The following is a 21,321-nucleotide window of genomic DNA, read 5'->3' on the forward strand; positions in this document are numbered from 1 at the left end:
TATGGTCCAGCTTTCCCCGAATTTTCATTGTGACATCTAGCCAGCGTTTGTCATGACAGGCAAAAATATGCCAAGTCATTTTAATATGTACGCCTTCAATTATGGCTAACGTTGGAAGAGATTTCATTTTTATTGGCCGTGTATATTGGCTCTTCTGTGACTTTTCTGCAACCAGTTATACCCATTTTTCTATAGGGTTCATAAGGTTTGAATGGATTTTTAAGGGCTCTTTCTATATTAAGGATGTTAATCTTTACTTTGCCAGATTCAGGACTTTTTTTTTTCAGTATGATTTTTTCTTTTAATTTTGTTTGTAATTTTTATGTAAATAAGTTTTTATTTTATGACTTCAGATGTATCAGTTATTTCCTTTGTGATTTTTCTGATATGACATCTCATCACAGAATCACAAAGCACAAAGAAACCAAGAGACTGAAACCCAATGCCCCAATTTCATTATTTGGTAATAGGTGGGTCACAGATGAATAAATTGATACTCAAAGAAATAAGATGTCTGGTACTAAGTATCATAGCTAATTGGAGACAAAGCTAGGACTAGAGAGCTTAAAAATTATATTTATTAAGTGTATAATAAGTGACAGGCTGCACTAAACACTTTACAAGCATTATTTTGATTAATTCTCAAGGCAACCCTATGAGGTAGATATTATTACTATCTCCATTTTACAGAGAAAACTGAAGCCCAGAGAAGAGAAATCATATACCCCAAATCACCCAGCTAGCAAGTGGCAGCAGCATGATGTGAACCAAGGTTGGCCTGATTTATTGAACTATGGCTTTTCTCAGCACTATATTAAACTGCCTCTCAGGTCATCTATCACCCTTCATCAAATATGTATTTCCAGACCCCTCACACCATATACAAAATCAATTCACAATGGACCAAAGACCTACATATACAAAACTCCTAGAAGAAAACACAGGGAAACACATTTAGGACCTTCTGTAAGGCAATGGTTTCTTAGACTTTATTCCAAAAGCAAGAGCAACAAAAGAAAAAATAGATATATGGTGCTTCTTCAAACTTAAAAAAAAATTTGTGCATCAAAGGACTTGTCATGAAAGTAAAAAGATAGCCTACACATTGGGAGAAAATACTTGGAAACCACATATCTGATAAGGGTTTAATATCCAAACTATATAAAGAAATTCTATAACTCAACAACAAACAGACAAACAACCCAATTTTAAAATGGGCAAAAGACTTGAATAGACATTTCACCAAAGAAAGTAGGCAAATGGACAAAAAGCACAAGAAAAGATCCTCAGTAACATTAGACATTAGGGAAATGCAAGTCAAAACCACAATGAGATACCATTTCACACCCACTAGAATGGCCACTGTTAAAACATGGAAAATGATAAGTGTGAGAGAGGGCATGGAAAAATAGGAACATTCATTGTTGGTGGGAACGTAAAATGGTGCAGCCACTGTGGAAGACGGTTTAGTGGTTCCTCAGAAGATTAAACATAGAATTACCATATGACCTGGTAATCCCACTTCTAGGTATATATCCAAAAGAATTGAAAGCAGAAACTTGAACAGATATTTGCACACCAATGTTCACAGTGGCATTACTCATAATTGCCAAAATATGGAAGCAACACAAGTGTCATGAATCAACAAAATGCTGTATATACCCACGATGGAATATTGTTCAGCCATAAAAAGGAAAGTAGTTCTGACGCCTGTGACAACACGGATGAACCTTGAAGACATCATGTTGAGTGAAATAAGCCAGTCACAAAAGGACAAATATTGTATGATCCCATTGATATGAGATAATTAGAATAAGCAAATTCACAGAGTCAGAAACTAGACTATAGGTTATCAAGACTGGGACGGGGCTAGGGAATGGGGAGGTAATAATTAATTGGTACAGAGTTTCTGTTTGGGACGATGGAAAAGTTTTGGTAACAGACAGTGGTGATGGTAGCAACATTGTGAACATAATTAACAGTACCAAAAATAAATTTATGAATGTGGTTAAAAGGGAAATTTTTAGGTTGTAAATATGTAATTAGAATAAAATTTTTAAAAAGAAATCCATAGTACTAGACAACACAGTGAACCCTGAAGTAAATCATGGACTACAGTTAACAGTAAAATTATAAAAATGTTCTTTCATTAGTTACAACAAATGTAGCGCACTAATGCAAGGTGCTAATGATAGGGTACTACATGGGAACTCTGTATTTCATGCATGATCTTTCCGTAAAGCTACAACTTCTGTAGTAATATAAATACACACACACACACACACACACACACACACACACACACATTTCTAGAGAGTTGCTCATGCTCACACGTACCTGGTGTCCAGCAGGCAGCTGCAGCCTGGGTCCCAGCCAGGGGGATGTATGCGTGCGGTTTACTCTGCCCTTTTCACTCCAGGATGACTGTGACCTTGGGGCCAGAATATTTTCCCAGTAACCCCATGTATCTGCCCACACGAAACTCATCCCAGCTCTGTGTGCTTCGGCAACCATAAATCAGCCAGCCTGGGTGCTTCTGCACATCAGGGGAAAGGATTTGCCTGTTCCCACTCTGCTCTTGGGGCTTCTGCATTGACATCTGAGTTGACATTTGAGTTATATAGTTATTTTTTAAGCACTGGAAATCAAGCCAATGATTTGTAGCAATCACTGCTGTGCAATGCAAATGCTTAGTGTGTCCTTACAAAAGGAAGCAGAAACCTAGCTAAACAGTCTTACTTCCTTGACAGGATCCTGTGATGGATTAGTATTAGGTAAAGCTGAAATCGGATGCGGTGATTAAAAGATTATGATAATGCGAAACACACAGTTATCACATGAATTAGGAAATATTTTCAAGTAAACCAAGAGAGTAAAGTCACTGGAGTCAAAGTTCACCTAGAGGTCAAAGAGGACAAGAAAAGGCAATTGATTGTCTAAGAATAAAGCCATCACCATACCGTCCTTCGTAAATTCCATCATCGATGGCTGTGAAGCCACACTAAGCTGCTTTCTTCCCATCTCTTCTGTTTGCCTGGTTGGCTCTTCCCATGACCCAAGCCAGGACTAGAAAACTTTCAAGACTAATACAGTTCCCACTAAGAGCCACATACTCTGGGCAAGTACTCTTACGCTCTGACATCTTTGATTATTATCTCATGCTGAAGTCTCAAAAAGCCAACATCTCAAGACCTACCTCTCATTCTGACTTCTTTCCTGTATTCCAGTTTCCTCCTGCTGACAGCCCACCCAAGATGAATGAAAAGACCCAGCCACCAGCTCCATGCCAAGCCCTCTTTCTGCTAGCTTTCCTTCTTCAGCGGTGGCCACGCCATCCTTCCCATGAATAAAGCTCAAAGCTTACCTGGGCTTCTGTGACACCCCCTCCCATGGGCTTGGGCTCCAATCTCCTGCCAACTCCAACTCTTCCTTTGTATTATCTCTCAGATAGCCTCTTCTTCTCTTTACTCTGCAGTCTTCTTATGTTTGCTTTATATATAACATCCTGGGTTTTAGTTGCACTTAGCAGGAGGGATAGGGGAAAATGCATCTACTCCAACTTCTCAGAAGTTAAAGTTCCCTTTATTTAATGATATTCTAAAAACTTTCTATTTTGAAATAATTTCAAACTTACACGAAAGTTGTAAAAATAATACAAAAACAATACAGAAAACTCCAATATATCCCTACACAGATACACAGACTTACCAACTTCTAATATTTTGCCACATTTGTTATATCATTCTATCTATCTACAATTAGCTTTTTTATTATCAATATGAATGAATAGCCAAGGGTCATTAAACAAATATTGAAAGAGGAAGGTAAAAAATAAACATTACAAACAAACACAGAGGAAACTAATAACGTAGGAAAGAGAAGAAAGCATAAAAAAGCATTAAAAAAACCTTTAATTAGTATCCTCAGCAAGATTATCAGGAGCTATTGCATCCAAAAAACAAGAACAAAATACCATGTAAAAAGAATAGTCAAAATAAAGGCTTCTTAAAACTAAAAAAAAAAAAAAAAAAAAAATTGCCTAAATAAACTCAGCAGTTGGATTCAATGGACGATAAATTTAAGGAAACAGCTCAGGAAGTACGTCAGAAAGACAAAGAAGTGTAAAACAGGAAATGAAAGATAAGACACTTATCTGTACGTACAGTAGGCTACTTTTTCAAAAAGGGGGGAGGGGGGAGGTTCCCGGGCACTCAGCGGATCTGATTTGGTCTGGTTTGTGGCTCCGTGTCACCTAGTTGCACCTGGCCACCCTGCGTGCCCTGTATCCGCCCCAGGTGCTCGAGTTGAGGGACTGAGTCCCAGGTTGGGTGTGCAGTAGAGTTCGCAGCAGCTGCTGGCAGAGATGACCAGGAAGAAGGCGCGTAAGAATGCACAGTGGAGCCATGTGAGGACTCCAGCAGAACTCGAGGATGAGTGTGCTACTCAACTCAAAGAGAAATGGAGACAAACTGAATTTCAAGCTACTCAACTCAGGAGAATTGGAGATAAACTGAATTTCAGGCAGAAGCTTCTGAACCTGATAGCCAAACTCTTTTGCTCAGGAACCTGACTGCTTCAGAAACATACAAATGAGGGGACTCTTTTCAAATGGAAGATTCCCCATAGGTGCAGATTTCATCAACTAGAGGAGAGAACATGAGGGACCGCGTTGCTTGCTTTTGGATGCCCTTGTAAACGAAGAGGGAATATTTTGAAAAATGAATTGCTGTTGGAAGTTTCCCAGAAATCGTTCTTTGGGGATGTGAGAACATTATAAAATCATTTTGCTTGTGTTAGAGCAAGAATGGGAGAGTCTTGAAAATAGGGAAGTAATATTTATACATTTCTTTTTTGCTTAGAGAATTGGTCTGGTATTTCAGCTGAAGGTTGCTGCCCAGCCTAATGTAAGAGGAGTTGACAGATGATGAGACTGTAGGTAGGTGTAGGGGAACATACAGGATATGTTCAATTTTTGTCTCTAGTTTTGGATGACAACTCCAAAACAATGTATAATATCTGGTCCATACATATTATATTGTTAAAAGTAAATATTTCATTCGGAGAACACAGAACATCATAGTGAATGTTGATTCCTAAAGATCTGTAGAATGCCCTTTCTCACAGTCCATGTGCGTCCTATAAAAAGTGGTCTTTTATGCATTGAAGGTGAACATGTTTGTAAATGGTTGTTTAAAGGCAAGTAACCCATAAAGTAGCACCACAAACCTAAATAAGTGCTAGCATAATACACTAGTGCAGAGGGTTACCAACAGTGGCATGGAAAAACTACCCATTATGTATTAATGACTATATTTAATAGGAATATCTTACCAACTCTACACTAATACTAGGGATGAATAATTAGCAGCTGGTAAGAGCTCTGGGATGTATTATGTTATAATAATTGTTTAAAGTTGAGAGTGATAATGATTGTACAGCTAAGAGAAGATTATGTAAGAAACTGTTTATCTTGGGATAGAATATATATTAAGTCAAGTTAGGAACCCACTACTTAATAAGTCAAACTCAACTTTAGGCTTGCTCTTGTGAAATTTAGGGTTGTAAATAGGAGGCTGAGCCCTCCTATAATTATGCCTAAGAGGTACCTCCAGGGAAACTCTTTGTTGCTCAGATGTGGCCTTTCTCTAAGCCCAACTCAGCAAATAAATTCATTAACCTCTCCCCCGACAAGGGACATACTCCCAGGAGAATGAATCACCCTAATAATAAATTTGGATATTATTTGACCAAAGAGGGAAAAAAAGAAAGACAACAAGCTGAGGTCACAGTGGCTGAGAGATCCCGAATAGAATTGAGAAGCTATCCAGGAGATTACTCTTACGCAAGCTCCAGCTAGACATCCCAAATGGCCACAATAAGCCATGCCCATACCTAAAGAAGTCCCCAAATACCTAGGTCCCACCTGAGATTCTATAAAAGATGCACTAAGTTTTATCTTTCAGAAAATTAAATCCACCAGAGTATTCCTATACCTGACAAGTCCTAAAAAACAGAGGCAACAGCCTCTTTAAGACAAAGTATCAGACACAGCCCCCCTCCCCATACTGTCAACACCCTCTTTCAATATGAACAAGTTAGGATACTCACTGCTAGTTACCCCTGAAGACGGAGAAAGAGATTGAGGGGAAGGGGTAGCAGCAAACAAGACAAGATTGAACAAAGCTCTATGAATATTGAAACTTTATATAATTACATATATATTTTGGATGCTGGGGTGTTGGAATGGCTGGAAGGAGGTAAATGACATGGTGGAAGTGTAGCCTGTAGCATCCTTTGGGATTTGCTCTATAGGTGCTCAATGAATTCTTCCTTGAAGGTCTTCACCGTTCTGTATATATCTTCTATTGCATAACAGGGAAGGGACCGAGAGTGTGGAACTGTAACCCATAAGAATTTTTGAAATTACCTATGTAACTGCTTGTTGAGCTGTACATCAAGAGATGACACCTTTCTGTATGCATGTTATATTTTACAATAATGAAAATGGCTGAAGTTGTGGATTTGTAACCCATGACATTCTTTGAGATTTGCCCCCTAACTACTTGTGAAATCGTAGTTTGAAAGTTGTCACTGTTATGTATCTAGGTTAAAGTTCACAATAAAAAAAAAATTTTTAAAAGGGGGGGTTTGCATATAAGAAAATTATAGAAGTAGCCATATCTGCGGAAGGATTTGGGAGACCAGGGTACAAGGATAGCAACACAACTTACTTTTTACTGTACATCCTTTTGTATGGCTTGAACACTTTTTATAACCACATGTTGATACTATCTATTCAATAACAAATACACACCTACATAAATGCATAATTGTGTTGGTGTAGCTGTGAGAAGTTCAGAGTAGCATTGGGGACAGAGAGGGGAGCAGCCTTAATTTCCTTCACTGACAGAGCAGGGAGTAAGGACAGACTGCCGAAAGTTGATCAAACAACCGCAACTCCAAATACGATCATGTCACTCCTCTAAATAAAGTCCATAAAGTCCAAAATTATAAAATGAGCCCCACAGACCATTCATGATGAGATCCCAGCTGTCACCTGCAGCCCTTCCTCCAGCCACCCAGGACTTTTCCCTATTCCTCACATGCATCATACTGTATACTCCAGACTGTCACAACACTGCTCTCTGCTAGATATGGTCTTTCCTTGCCCTCCTCTTTGCCTGGCTATCACTGACTCCTGTAAGTCTCAGCTTCAACATTCCTTCCCCAAGAAGGCCTTCCTAAGGCCCCAGATTTAATGAAAGTTCCTTTTTAATTACTCCCACAGCACTCTGCAGTTTTCCTTTTGCAACCATAATCTACCCAAGTGATCCTTTTTCTCACGTTGTCTTCCCCTCTAACCAGTAAGGCCCCCAAGGCCAGGCCTGAGTCCTGTCTTATGAACCTGTTAGTGCCCCCCGCACCAAAACAGTGCCTGCACATGGTAGGAGCTCCATAAAGGATGCTGAAAGAAATTACCTTCTCCAACCCATGAATATCACCAATGAGGAAACTGAGTCCAGAGGGGGAAAAGGGCATTGTCCAAGGTCACAGCTTGGCAAATAGCAGAGCAGGAACTGGAACTCAGGTCTCCGGGCCTCTATCCAGCATTTGTATCATCTGGTTTCCTCTTCCTGACATCAGGGCTTGCCATAACCTGGCTCCCATCTCACCCACCTCTTTCCTCACCTGCCTGCCTTTCTCTGCCAGTCACTCACTGTCCCCACTGTCCTGTGCCTGAAATACACCTCACTCCTTCCCCTTCTCCCTCTTCACCTGCACATCTCCCCCTCCACAGATCCAAATCTCACCCATCTTCTAAGGCACAGCTAGAACCCCACATGAGTGCTTCCCTCCATGCCATACTCCCAGTACTTCTCTTACAATAGCTTCTGACCATTTAGGGTCCTTTTTACAGACCTCCTGAAAGCCCAGCACATAAACACTTGATGTACAGAAATCAAGAATAGGGTCATATCAATGAACAATTATACCACTTTGAACAATCCAGCCCAAAGGTGAAGTCCCCAGTCACTTTTGCGCAGACATTTAAACATGTATTTCACACAAAGCGCATCCTAAATACTCTGATGCTGCAATTTGGGGGACATTATCCATACAATGTCTATTTGCCCTTGTCCCTACATGGCTGGCTTACTTAGAATCACAGAGAGTTTAAGCTAAATGGGCTTTCAGAAATGATCTACTCTATCATCATTCATTTAGGAATGAAGAGTTAGTGACCATGAGACACGGCAGGGATTGCGTGAGATCCAACAGCTAGTGGCAAAGCCAGGATTCGACACTAGTGCCCTCGGCTCCAAGTCTACTTGCCAACAAATCACAGAGCATCCAATGCACAGGAAGACTGCCCCCCTCCACCCCCCGCCAACATAATGAAAACTCTCACTCACCCAAGTGTAGTTCCTACCTCCCTTCACATCCTGACCCCAGGCCAGAAAGCACACATGGTTGCGCGCTCTCACCCCCAAACAACACAAACACACGTCTACTCAAGACGGGCCTTCCATCCAACACACACAGCAAACACTGGACCATGAGCCAAGCACCACAGCGTGGCAGTCACCTTCGGGGCTTGGGGTCTTCCATCTGCAGAGGATCCTGGCTTTCCTGCCATTGGGGTCCCTAAAACCCAGATACACCCAGGAGCCGTGGACTGCAAGCAGCTGCAGGCCAGCTGCCCCCTCCTGGCCAGGGAGCCGGGTCTGCACCCCGGGACGGCCTTCCTCGGGCCTGGGGCCTCGGCCTGGCCCTGGCGGGCTCAGCACAGGGCCGCTGCTGCTCCAGCGAGGGAAAGCCAGGGACCCGGGAAGGGATACTCTGCTTTCTAAAAGCTTTGTTTTTGTTTCCATTTAAAAAGGTTAGTGACTTTATTGCCTGTGGAAAGGACCAAAGTAACAATTTCAAAGAGGCTCAGCGTGTTTTGGAGCTGAGCAAATATACAGAACTTTTGAATGGGGAGGAAAGGAAAGGGAAGGGAGGGAATAAAAGCTTATGCAGCATCCACCATGTGCCAGACACAAGCCTGGGTGCTCCTTCCGCACCCTCTGTGGCTTTTACAATAAAAATTCCAAATGTCCCCACTCCTTATCTCCACCATCAGGCTGCTGGGAGTCAGGCAGAGTTGCTGGATTCCAGGCTGGTGTAAAATAGTAAACAATATCACAGTGTACAATTTGAATCATGAAAAAGAGTAATATAACAATACTAATGCACTCATCCAATGCCCAAATTTTGAAATAATATGATTTAAATTTTTTAATTCATTAGAATAACTATTTAAAGAATTATAAATTGTGTTTGAGTATTTGTCCACATTGGCATCACCCAGTGTGATAAATGCCCCATAATCTTTTTATAGAACTTGTGAATTAAGCTATACTTTTATGAGCACTGAAATGTCTATAAGTGATTTTGGTGATCACTGGGATATTTTAACATTCACTCTTCTTAAAATTAAAAAAAAAAATTGTTTAATATTATAGTCATCTAGACCAAGGGTGAGCAAACTCTGGGCCATGACCAAATCTGGCCCACTGCCTGTTGGTTTTTTTTTTTCTTTTTTTTTTTTTTTAACATTTTTAAAAGGTTGAACAAACATCAAAAGAAGAATACTATTTCATGACATATGAACATTATGTGAAATTCAAATTGCAGTGTCTATACATAACATTTTATTGGAATACGGCCACACCCATTTGTTTTCCTGTTGTCTACAGCTGCTTTTGTGCTCCAAAGGCAGAGGTGAGTAGTTGTGACAGAATCATACCGTCGAAAATATTTACTATCTGGCCTTTACAGAAAAGTCTGCCCACCCTGATCTACACAGCCTGTCAAATGATAGTGCTGGTGCCAGACAGAAAACACACCAGATGAGGATGCTACCAACCACCACCACCAGCTTGTTACTGAAGGCAGATAGGCTAAAACGCTATTTAAAAAGCCAAATAACCGACGGGAGTCACCAAACCAGCAATTTATGAGTGAGACCACTGTGCAATGTTAGAGATAATGCTGAAAGTATGAAAAGCAACATTAAAGCAAAAATAGGCATTCTAAGAATGTATCGAGTATCAAGCACCTGCACGCTCTTTACATTTATTCTACAGGGAAAACAGAGTTTGAATTATACGAGATCTGAATTCTATGAGGTCTCCAAGAATGCGGCCCTTCCATAAAATACAAGAGGCTTCTCCTTCCTATCTCCCTCCCCCCACCCCAACAGTGCTTCCTCCTATTGGGATGCCCACCCACCTCAAGTCTCTGAGTTCCCACCCATCTGAGTATGGTGCCCCTCTTCTGGGCTTCCAGCCCCCACTGCCTAATATTTGTCATATCAACTATCCTTTGTGCCTGCCCCACCCCAAGGCTGTAAGTACCCCCTCCCCAGACAGGAACCCCTTCTTTATCTTTAAGACGGACATAAGTTTCAGTGCGTATTAAGGCCCAGGGTAGAAATGAACAAACACTACAATATGCGCTCTCCTCTAATCCCTAGCGTATGTACAGGAACTATTAGCCTGTTTCACAAATGAGGACACCAAAGCTCAAAGAGGCTAAGCCATCCAAAGCCACACAGGTAGGAGGTGGCAAAGTCAGGATTCGAATCTGCACCCTTGACAATGCATGGTGCTGCTACCTGGCGCATAGTAGAGTCTTGGGAAGTCCTGGATGCGTGAGTGAATGAACACCTGGACAAAACCAGGAAAGCGTGCTCATAAGGTCTCAGTGGTGGCCAAGACCTTCCACTTCAAGGGCATTATGTTAACACTGACACACTTTCCCTGTATAATGTTTCCCCCTAAAGTACCCACCTTCACAGGTGACATACATCCCTTGCTAAAAGTGAAACGTTGAGTTCCTCCAACCTGAGCCTGAGAAAATAAAAGTAACTAAGAAGGGAAGGGAAGGGGAGGCAGAAAGCAAGCACCCATTCTGCACCCAGTGGGCCGCCAGGTGGGCCGTTCCAGTGCATCTTTTCCGAAGAGCACTTGAGCAACATGTAACATCGTTCTAATGGGCTCCTGATTTTGACCTGGTAACCACGTGGCAGGGAGTGGCGTTTCCAAAGTGGAACATGATATTAGAAAAAAATAAATAACAGCAAACTGAACATTCATGTTGGTGGCACTACTTTTCAGATTAGAGAAAAAACTAGGAATAAACTAGATCCCCAATGGAGAGGGAATGGCTAAAGAATCCATAATGCAGCAAAATGATGGAAATCATCATTATGCTTAAAAATAGGAACACTGGCTAGGTCAAGAATGGAAAGTGTTTACATGAAATCATATTAGGTGAAAAGGATAAACGTGCACATGCTTAAATTAAAATATAGGCATAAAGTAAAGAGAATTCAGAACAATATAAGCACTTGATACATGATGTATGTGTGTGTGTAGGAGAGAGACGGAGGGAAGTAGAAGAGGGAAGAAGGGGGGGAGAAAAAGAGAAGGAAGCAAGAGGGAGAGAGAGACATTTTGGTGAAGTTACACGTACAGTAAAACTCAAGGTAAAACATGGCAGGGTTGAGGGAATATAAACTGATCCAGTCTTTTGGAAGGCCAATTTTACTGTATATATCAAATACCTTTAAAGTATTTATATCCTTTGTCCCAAAAATAGCACTGTGCATTAATGAAGTGAAAAAAATGTACAAAAGAAATGTTTTGTTTATGTGATTTATGTATGATTTATCTGAACATTGAAAAACAGAAAACCACGAACATGTCCAAAAATCAAAAGAGATATTAATGCTAAAAAACACTCTGTGGCCATTTTTTTAAAAATCATGTTTTGGAAGAATGTTTAGTACAATGGGGAAATGTTTATGCCGCACTGTTAAACGAAAAAAGTAGTGAGTGAAACAGTATGTCCAGCGTGATGCCAACTTTACAAAACAATGTGAATGTACATGTATATATGTATTTAAAAAAAGAGGAGGATGCATGTTAAAAGTCATGGCCATCTTTGTTTAGGGGAATCATGGATGATCCTTACTTCTCTTCTTTGTGTTGTTCTGTGTTTCCTACATTTTCTAAAATAAATATGCCTTATCTCTGTAATAGAAAAAGAATAAATATTTATATTTAGAAACTTATAAGTCAAAATAAATCAGCAGTGCTGTTACACTGTTTGACATGGGACTCGAACTGGAGCTAAAAGCAACGCAATAGGCTGCGTAAGGGGCTAAAGACGTCTACGGCACCCAAACTAGGCAGCCTGTGGCTGGGGCGGCTCCACACCCTCTAGCCCATTTGCCCCGGGCAGAGGTCCACTGGCACACGCCACCTCTCCCAGATGTAGCCAATAAGCTTTGCCAAAGGCCAGAGCAGCCTGGGCTTCCCCAAGGCGTCGGGGACAGAGGTGGGATATCGCCGCAGTCCTAGGGGCCCCCCGCCAGCCCTCTCACCTGCCCTCCCTGACCAACCACACTCCAGCAAGAGGTATTCACTCCACCTGAAAACACTGCCCGTTTTTACGGTTCTTTCACATTTGCCCACAGTAAAAAATGAATATTTTGAGATTGTTACTCCACCCTTTCTCTAAGCAAAATAGAGTCATTCCTATCTTTTATTTTACAAGTGCATTACACAGCCATAAAAAGGAATGAAGTATTGATATATTCCTCAACATGGATGAACCCTGAAAACATTATGCGAAGTGAAAGAAGCAGGACACAAAAGACACACAGTATATGAATCCATTTGTAGGGACTGTCTAAATAGGTAAATCCATAGAGACCGAAAGCAGATCAGTGGTAGCAGGGGGTTGAAAGTACAGAGAAATGGGGAGTGACAGCTACTAGGTACAGGGTTTCTTATTGAGATAAGGAAAGTATTCTTGAATTAGTGGTCATGGTTGCCCAGTTCTAAGAATATACTAAAAATCATTGAATTGCACTTTAAAATGATGAATTTTATGTGAATTAGGGCTCAAACAATATTTTTTAATGGGTTACAATTAGACTTTTCCTCATGGAGGCATTAGCTGGCCTGTTAGTTCCCCCAGAGCACATGTTTTGGAATCAGACATCACTCTGTTCCCTACTTGCTGTGAGAGCCTGAGCTGGTTCCTTAACCTCTCTGGGCCTCTGTTTTCTAGGCTGTAGAATAGGAATAATAATGCCTACCTCACAAAGATTGTTGTGAGGATTAAATAAAATAATTTAAGGCAGGTAAATCCCAGTACCTGACATGGAGCCCTGAAAAGGGAGCACCCTCTCCGGTGATCTTCCTCCCAAGATCCCATGAACAAAATGCAGTCCTGGGCCTTGACTAAAACATCACTAAAGTCAAGCAGGCATTGGACACTTGTCTGTCCTAGGCTTGACACTAACAGAGCTAGAGGCTAGAATGTCAGTATACACCCTGGAATAAAAGTCAAAACTTTAAAACACAGCTTTACCCCCAGGGCTCACCTTATAACCAGCGATTAACTCCTCCCCGTCTCACAGGGGCCTCACGTCCACTGCTGGGGCTGATCCTCCTACCAACCATTAGGTAAATTTTACCCTTAGTAGCTCCTGATCTTGGATGAGGCAATGGGAGCTCAGAGAAACTAGAAAAGGGGGCTGAGCCGGGACGTGCATGCAGGTCGGACTCTCTCCGGAGTTCCCAATTTTCTTCTCGAGGCAGGGGCCTTTTCACTTGGGGCTGTCAGGTCACAGCAAGGCTGGTGACAGGCAGAGCTGGTGTCAAACTGGCCCGTTCCCCTAAAGGCCCAGGCACATATCCCAGCCTAGACCACAGAGGACAGGTCACCAAGAAGGAAGGCAGTGGGCAAGGGGAAGGGTGGTGTCATCAAGATGGCGGCCGGAGACAAGAGAGCCAGCAGCAAGGGGAGGGTCTGGCTGGGACTCAGAATTCAAGGCATGTAGGAGTCAGGGGTCAAATAAGTGAGATCAAAGAGTGAGTCATTATGCAACCCAAAGCAAGCCTCAGGGTCCTGGAACAAAAGCTGCTGATATTCTTCACAGAGAAGACATGGTCTCAGGATTTAGACCAATAGGTGAGAAAAAAACGGCAGCTAACATTCAGAGGGCACTTCCCCATGGCTGAGGCTATTTTCAGTATTTTACATTCCCCTGAATCTCACCCAGGGTATGTATTATCCTCACCCCCATTTTACAGATGGGAAAACAATAGCAAAACAGGTCAAGTAACTTGTTCAAGGGCCCACAGCTTGACCTCGGGGCGCCTAGCCCAGGAAGGGCTCTTCCCAAAGAGGCCTCGAGTCCACTTTTGGGGTTGATCCATGGCCCTGCCTGGGGCAGGAAGCTGGACTCCACCCCTGGAGACGTGCTCAGCCAGGGCCAGGCTCCCAGCCTTTAGCTTCTTTGAAATTACAATTGGTCAGAGGTGCGACATTTCAGGAGGAAAAGTATGTTTGGCGACTGTAAATTTGTAACTTGCTGATAGGATCAGACGGCTTCCAAGAAGGAAGCAGGTAGAGCAGCCTTTCAGTAGTCTGTTTATCCATTTTCACAGGAAATTAATCCTCTCCTCTCTCCTGGGTGCGCCTCCAAGAAAAAATGGTTAAATCAAAGATACAGCAGTATCACGCGGCTGCATCCTTGCCATAAATCAAAGGGGGTGCGCCCCTTTTATCAGATGCTGGCAGATAATTCCCCTGCCATTTCCCCAGCTGGGGCTCAGAGGACTGTGGCCTAAAGGGTTAACGTCTCATTTCCTCTTGTCTTTCCAGCCTTAATCCCCATCCTGGCTGGGTGCATTCCAAGCCCACCTGGAGCAGGTCACAACGAGCAGGGAGCAGGCAGCCCATCCACGCTGGCCTTGCATGTCCCCTGGCAGGAGATTAGATGGGGCGCCCATTCATCACTCATTACCTCTGTCCTCGCTGCTGGCCAGGCCTGGGGCAGCCGGCCAGGCAGCCAGGGAAGGGGGGGCTGCCTGCTGCCACCCTTCTGAGACAGGACACCCCAGCACAAGCCTGGCTCACTGCCCTCCACACCGGGCCACGAGGAGAGGGGCTCCAGGAGAATACTGCCCGGGATGTCACCTTCATGACCAGTTTCAGCAAGGTTCATCGGAGAAGACAATGTCTGCAGTAAGCTCTGTTGAAATATCAGGGAAAAAGAAAAAGAAGCAAAAAGAAAAGAGACCACTCTCCCAGGACAAGTCATCATCAATAAAGGAAACTGCTGCCAACCTATTTCTTAGGTTCTTTGAGGAATCTAAAGGGGAACTGGGGAAGGGGAGTGGAGACAGGAGATGTAGAATGGATAATTGATTACTGTTATTATGACACAGCTGGGGGTGTTCATTTGATGGGTCTGAACATAAGGTTGCAATATTCAGCCCATCAAATACAAACACCCTGGACTCAAGAGGACTGAGACTTTTTTTATTTCTTCTTGTAACACTCTGAGCACCAACCATCCACCAAGCACTTATCAGGTATAGAGTAGACAAGAGAAATAGGATGAAAATTAACCTTCTATTTGCCAGGCCTTTGTCTAACACTCTGCTTACCTGAACACTGGTCCCAACACCAGCCCTCCAGGCTTTGGCTATCCCTTGTTACAAATGGGGAAACTGAGGCTGGGAACAGGAAGAGGGCTAAATAAAGGCTTAATGAATGAATGAGACTAGTCAATGGCCAGACCCCACTCTGGGGAACGAGACTCACCTCACCACACCTGGAGGGAGAAAGTGGCAAGGATAGCATGTCCAGTCCTATTTAGTGAATCCCAACCACTTTCTTACCCCTGGCGACTTGGGGCTCCCAGAACCAACTCACCCTGATTCCTTCTTCCTCAGGAAGTCCAGGTAAGCCAAGCCGATTAGGGGTGGGGTGGGGGGCTGGGCTTGCATGACTTCAGGCAGGAGGGTGCCTTCAGGGATGAACCAAAGACCACGAGTTCTCTCCTCCTGGACCGGGCCACAATTCTCTGTTACTACTCCTTTTGAGTCGAGGTCAAGGCCTCTGTTTAAAAGGAACTGAACCCAGGATAAAGCAGCCCATCAACTCACCCCTGTCACTAGAACCTCACTCTAAAGGCAGCCTAGGGAAGTGGTCCTCAATCTTGAGGATGCACAAGGATCACCTGAGGCAGCCTTAAAAATGCCAATTCCCACTCTTGAACCTGTATTTTTTTCCCCAAGATCCACAGGTCATTTCGATACAGATATCCAAAAGACAAGCCTTTCAGGAAATAATGGTATAGTGGAAAGAGGACCAGATTCTTAAAGCTTAGGGTACTAAGATTTGGGTTCAAAACCTACACAAGTCATTTATAACAGGAGGAAGCGTTGGTTTTCTTTGTAAAATGAGTCATGCCACGTCACAGGTGGCTGGGAGGATTAAACAGGACACAACAACCGACAGCACCAAGCAAGGCACAGCCAGGCTCACAAACAAGCCCTGAGAGGGTGGAAGAGGCCCGCTGGGCCACAGGCAGAGGGGGCGGAAGTTTTGATGGATTGAGAGAGAAGAGAAGGGGGTTACAGGCCCACAACTTGGGGGCAGGGGGTCCCAGCATCAGAGCACAGAAGAGAAATGAGAAGACAAGGTCTTGAAAGGGGGCTTCAAGCCAGCATCTCCCACTGAACCCCCTGTCCCTGTACCAGACTGCAAGTCTGTGTCATGTGCTAGCCCCCTGCATGGCATTTTTGCATGTGTGGTAACAAATGTATTTTCCATTTTAACTATTTTTAAGTGTATACTTTAGTGGCATTAATTACATTCACAGTGTTGTGCTACCATAACCAACATCCACTCAAAAGTTTGTCATCACCCAAAACAGAATCTGTACCCATTAAGCAACAGCTTCCTATTTCCTCTCTCCCCAGCCCCTGGTAACCTCTACTCTCAAATTTGCCTATTCTCAATATTTCATATAAGTGTCCTTTTGTGTCTGGCTTCTTTCACCCAGCATCATATCTTCAAGGTCCACTCATTTTGCAGCATGTTAGACCTTCATTCCTTTTGTGGCTGAGCCACATGACATTTTTAATCCATTATTTTCACATAGAGGATGTTCAATAAATACACATGGAGCTTTCATATCTGCACATTTATAAATAAATATCTAAATTATCCACACACATGGCCCCCCAAAAAGAGAGGTAAACATGGCGGGAAGAGAGGAAAGAAGAGGCGAGGGAAGGGAAAAGTGGCACGAGACGAAACCCAGGGGAGACGCTGTTTGGGGAGTTTGTTGGTGCTGTTTATGGTCCCTAGTCCGGGCGCTGTGCTACATGACCTGCAGGAGGAGAGGAGGCTGCTCCAGAGAAACCTGCGAGTGGCTAGGGAGACAAAACTTGCCCACGGCCACATTCCAGACTGGCTATATGGTCAGTGTGAAGAATGCAGGGCAGTACATAAGACAGGGATTCAAGGAAGAGGGAGATGAGCATGTGCTAGAAGGTGCTAGAAGGGCTGGGATACCCTTCCTGGCAAAATTCAGATTAGTAGAGAAGAGGGATGGTCTGCATGTCTGAGCTGGGGAGAGAAGGGCAGACAAGAGCATGATAAAGAGAATGGGTGACTGGGGGGAAGGGGTTGGGGAAGGGAGGATTTGGGCTGCTCTTGGATGAATACAGTAGACTCAGATTACAGAATTTTTAATGCCCAGATGAAGAATTAGCTCGATTCAACCACGTAGTGCCAGCACTTTCACGTCTCTCCATCTTTGCTCAAGCTCTGCCACCTGCCTGCAGTGCTCTCTTCCCAGCCTTTCCCACCTCCTCTCCTATAGAGCCCGTCCTTATGCTTCAAAGCCCAGGTGTAACTTTCCTAGTTTCCCAAGCAGAATACGTTTCTCCCTCTTTTGTGTGTCCTTGATGCTTTGCACATCCCTCTTGTGTTGTTTTGTAGCTATTTCTTTTATCTTTCTCCCCAGATGGTTATTTATCATCTCACTGGCCTGTCAACTCCTTGAGGCCAGGGTCTTCTTCATAATTTAAACCCCAGCACATAGTAACAGTCCCTGGCACACAGGGGCTGTGCTGGATAAAATTAAATAGAATTGAATACTGGGGAGCCATTGTGATTTCCTGAAAGGAATGATGTGATGAAATCAGAATTTTAGGAATATTAATCTGTCAGCATGAAAGAAGATGGATTAAAATGAAGAAAGTGACTCATGGCTAGAAATCAAGAGGGGAGATTATTACTGTAATTTGGGCATGGTTTAAGGTGGGAGCAGAGTGAATGAAGACAGGGAAATAACTCCCTGAGATATCACAAAAGAATGTGGAAGGGACTTTGAGATGAATGAGCTGTAAATGGGGGGGGGGGGTCCAACGAGGGAGTTGGGGGCATACTCAAAAGTTGATTCCCTGCAACTGGGAGAAAAGTGGTGCCATGGAGAGAAATGCAGAGGCCGAAAAGGAGAGGAAATAGCCTCTCTCTTTAGGATAACTGATAATAATCACAACAAGCATTTCTAGGCAAAAGAATTCCAAATCGAAATCTCCTACCCTCATCTTGCTCCCAGACTCTGGGCTGTTCTGTACTTTTTTTCTCCCATTATCAGCCAGTTAGAAACACTTCCCCATGTCAGGAAAGACTGAAATAAAGATAAGACCAATGTGATGCCCTGTCCAGTGCTGGGCATGAGGAGACTACATGAGCCCAACTGAGCAGCCAGCCCCACAAGAAGCCAACCCAGTTGCTTATTCAGTAAGGGCTCCAGTATTCTGATCACCCAAACTCATTTCCCAAACCAGGACCTCTGGGAAATCCCTGTTCCAGCCCTGCAGAGGTTTATAGGAAAGTCCCAGGACTCCCATCTGCTTCCTCACATTAATTTAAGACTTAAGACTTTGTTTTCTAAAGGAATTCAAGTGTGGTGCCAAAAAAACTCTACAGGAATTGGGTAGTACTGTATTTACATCACATTTTGAAAATGTTTGCTTCTTTGTATGTTGAGACCCAGTAAGCCCCTATTAAGCCCAACAACTCCATCAACCCTATCAATTTAATAGAAGAGATAAACAGTTTGTAACAGCTGGGTGACCTTCTAGAAGTGATTAGACTTTTCCGTGCCTGGAAGCCTTCCGCTGGAAACTGAGGGCTGACAAGATGACTCCTCAGACCCTTCTTGTATTCCAAATTCCAAAAGGTGACTAATGATTGCTTCATCCATACAGGTTCAAGACTTCAAAATTTCACTCTGCTAAGGGGCAGAGTGCTGCTGGTTGGAGACATGCACCCTTATAGGAGGTAGTGGAACCCGGGGGGAGAGGGGTGTTTATGCCGGGCAGGGTGTGGAATGCTTAGGAAACTCATCATGCCCACCAATTCCAGATGCTAGCTGGGCTGTAAGCGGCTGAGAATGCCCTAAATTCCCTTCCCAATTAAAGGTTGATGCTATTTCAAAGAGAAAGAGAAAAAAAATTAACTTCCATCAAAAGGTAAGCTAGTTCTGCAAAAGCCAATTCTGTAAACGCGCCAAGGGTTGCAGGTACTCAGGCTGCACTTAGGTTAAGAGCCCAGAGTTGGCGGAAACAGTCCATCCACTCCGGCTCCCAGAGGCGCAGGGTTGCAGGGGCTTAGCTGAGACAGACACACGGACCCGAGGCTTCCAAGAAAACAGCGTGGCCGAGGCCCCAGGCTGAGGTCTGATGAGCGCCAACAGTGACTCGATCAGCTCTCTGGTCCCAGGCAGAAGGGAGGCGAAGCTGGGGTGCAAGCGCATGGGCTGGGTGTGAACTCTCCTGTCCCTCCGCCCCGAATTCAGGAAGCGCGGGGCCCCGGCCCGGGAACGATCAAGCTTGACTCTCCCTAGAGGTTCAGAGATGAGTGCTGGGGTCCGGACAGAGCAAGACCCCGAAAAGGCGACAAGGAGAGGAGGACGCGCAGCCGTCGGCACGCACCAGGCGCGTGCGTTGGATCCCGAGAGCCGGGTGCCGGCGCAGCCCCGCGCGCCCGGGACACACCCACCGCGCCCCGCCGCCCCGCGCTTGCCGCCCCGCAGTCCAGGAGAGTCCGAGAGGCAGGCGGCAGCTGCGGGCCGCGTCCGGGCCACGCGGACGACGCGCAGGGTGCGCTAAAGCGCGCGGAAAGGGGGCGGCGCGGCTCGGCTCTGCTCACCTGGTTGTCCGCGCTCCGGTGCGGCCAGCGGCCGCCTCGCCTCGCCCCCGCGTGGTTCCAGGCTCCGGGCAGCCCCGAGCGCCGCCGCATGGACGGCAGCCGCCGCCGCCCCGCGCCCGCCCTGCACAGGCTCCCTCTGTGCCCCGGTTCCGCGTCAGGCTGCGCGGGCGGCCAGCGGCTCGGGCGCGCGCGGAGAGCTCTGGCTTGAGTTTGTGACCGGGAGAGCCCGGATCCCCGCTCCCTCGGTCCTCCTCCCTCCCCCACTCGCTGCCTCCCGTTGTCGTCTGTAGTCGCTCCTGCCGCCCCCTGGCGGCCGCTTCGGGAAGGGCCAGTCCCCCACTCCACCCCCGGGAACCCCAGATGGGTTCCCTTATAAAGATGATCAAGACTGATAACTGGGTACTGGAAGAAGAGGCATTATCCAGTAAAGGGGAGGGCAGTCTAGACAGAGGCCGCGAGGTCAGGAGAGTGCCAGTTGTGGAAGGGAGAATGATCTAGTCTGGCCAGGACCACCTAAGTGAGAGGGAAATGGGGAGATAGCCTGGGACCACAGGGTGGAAGGCCTTGGATTTTGGGAAGCCATGGAGAGACTGAAGCACAGGACGGGCATGGGCATCGTTGCATTTTGGAACGATCATTCCAGCTGCACCTGATAGGCTGAGGCTTAATTAGGGGGCCAGCTGGTAAAGTTTTGCAGTAAACCAGATCAGAGAAGGCAGTGGCTACAATCAAATAAAAGGGTCACTCACAAACACACTCACATTCACACACTCACATACCCACAAAATAGGACTCACTGGGCTCCTCCAGAAATCAAGGGAAAGGTCAAGGAACCTCCAAATTCTAACTAGGGTTAAGACAGCTTGGAGAAGTGATAAACCACACTCCTTGAGAGCCAGAGCAAGTCTAGATGTTTTTCCTTGTCTTATTCAGGGTAATATTTTTTTGGAAAGAAAAAAGTCTGCTGCTGCTATAGATTAATGATGATGATGATATCAAGCTTTGGTTTGAATATCCAATTCCTTCTTTTTACTAAATGGGAAATTTTTGTCCCAAAGACGGCACAAAGTTACACAGCTAGTTAATGGCAGGAAAATTACTAAAGCCCCCAATTTTCTTGACTCCTAATACAGTGCTAAATTCTTTAAATTCAAACAGAGATGTTTAGCGCTGGTGAGGCAGGAAAGTGAGTGGTTGTGAGAAAATGTCGCTCCTCTCCCAGGAAGGGGGTGGCCTTAA

General features: G+C 44.7%; 2 protein-coding genes across 2 annotated transcripts in view; one reads left to right on the forward strand and one right to left on the reverse strand.

Annotated features, from left to right (window-relative positions):
• THSD4 (thrombospondin type 1 domain containing 4) overlaps positions 1–20,278 on the reverse strand; it is a 685,670-nt gene extending 665,392 nt beyond the window's left edge. Inside the window, exon 1 of the mRNA XM_037833526.1 lies at positions 20,083–20,278. The gene's annotated coding sequence lies outside the window, so the exon portion shown is untranslated. The remainder of the gene's footprint in view (positions 1–20,082) is intronic.
• Positions 4,364–4,570, forward strand: LOC119531820 (phorbol-12-myristate-13-acetate-induced protein 1-like). Its single transcript, XM_037833527.1, has one exon. The coding sequence runs from the start codon at positions 4,364–4,366 to the stop codon at positions 4,568–4,570; it is 207 nt and encodes a 68-aa protein (XP_037689455.1).
• Positions 20,279–21,321: the final 1,043 nt, after the last annotated feature.

The sequence above is a fragment of the Choloepus didactylus genome, chromosome 4 (assembly GCF_015220235.1).
Source record: "Choloepus didactylus isolate mChoDid1 chromosome 4, mChoDid1.pri, whole genome shotgun sequence".
Classification (NCBI taxonomy): domain Eukaryota; kingdom Metazoa; phylum Chordata; class Mammalia; order Pilosa; family Megalonychidae; genus Choloepus; species Choloepus didactylus.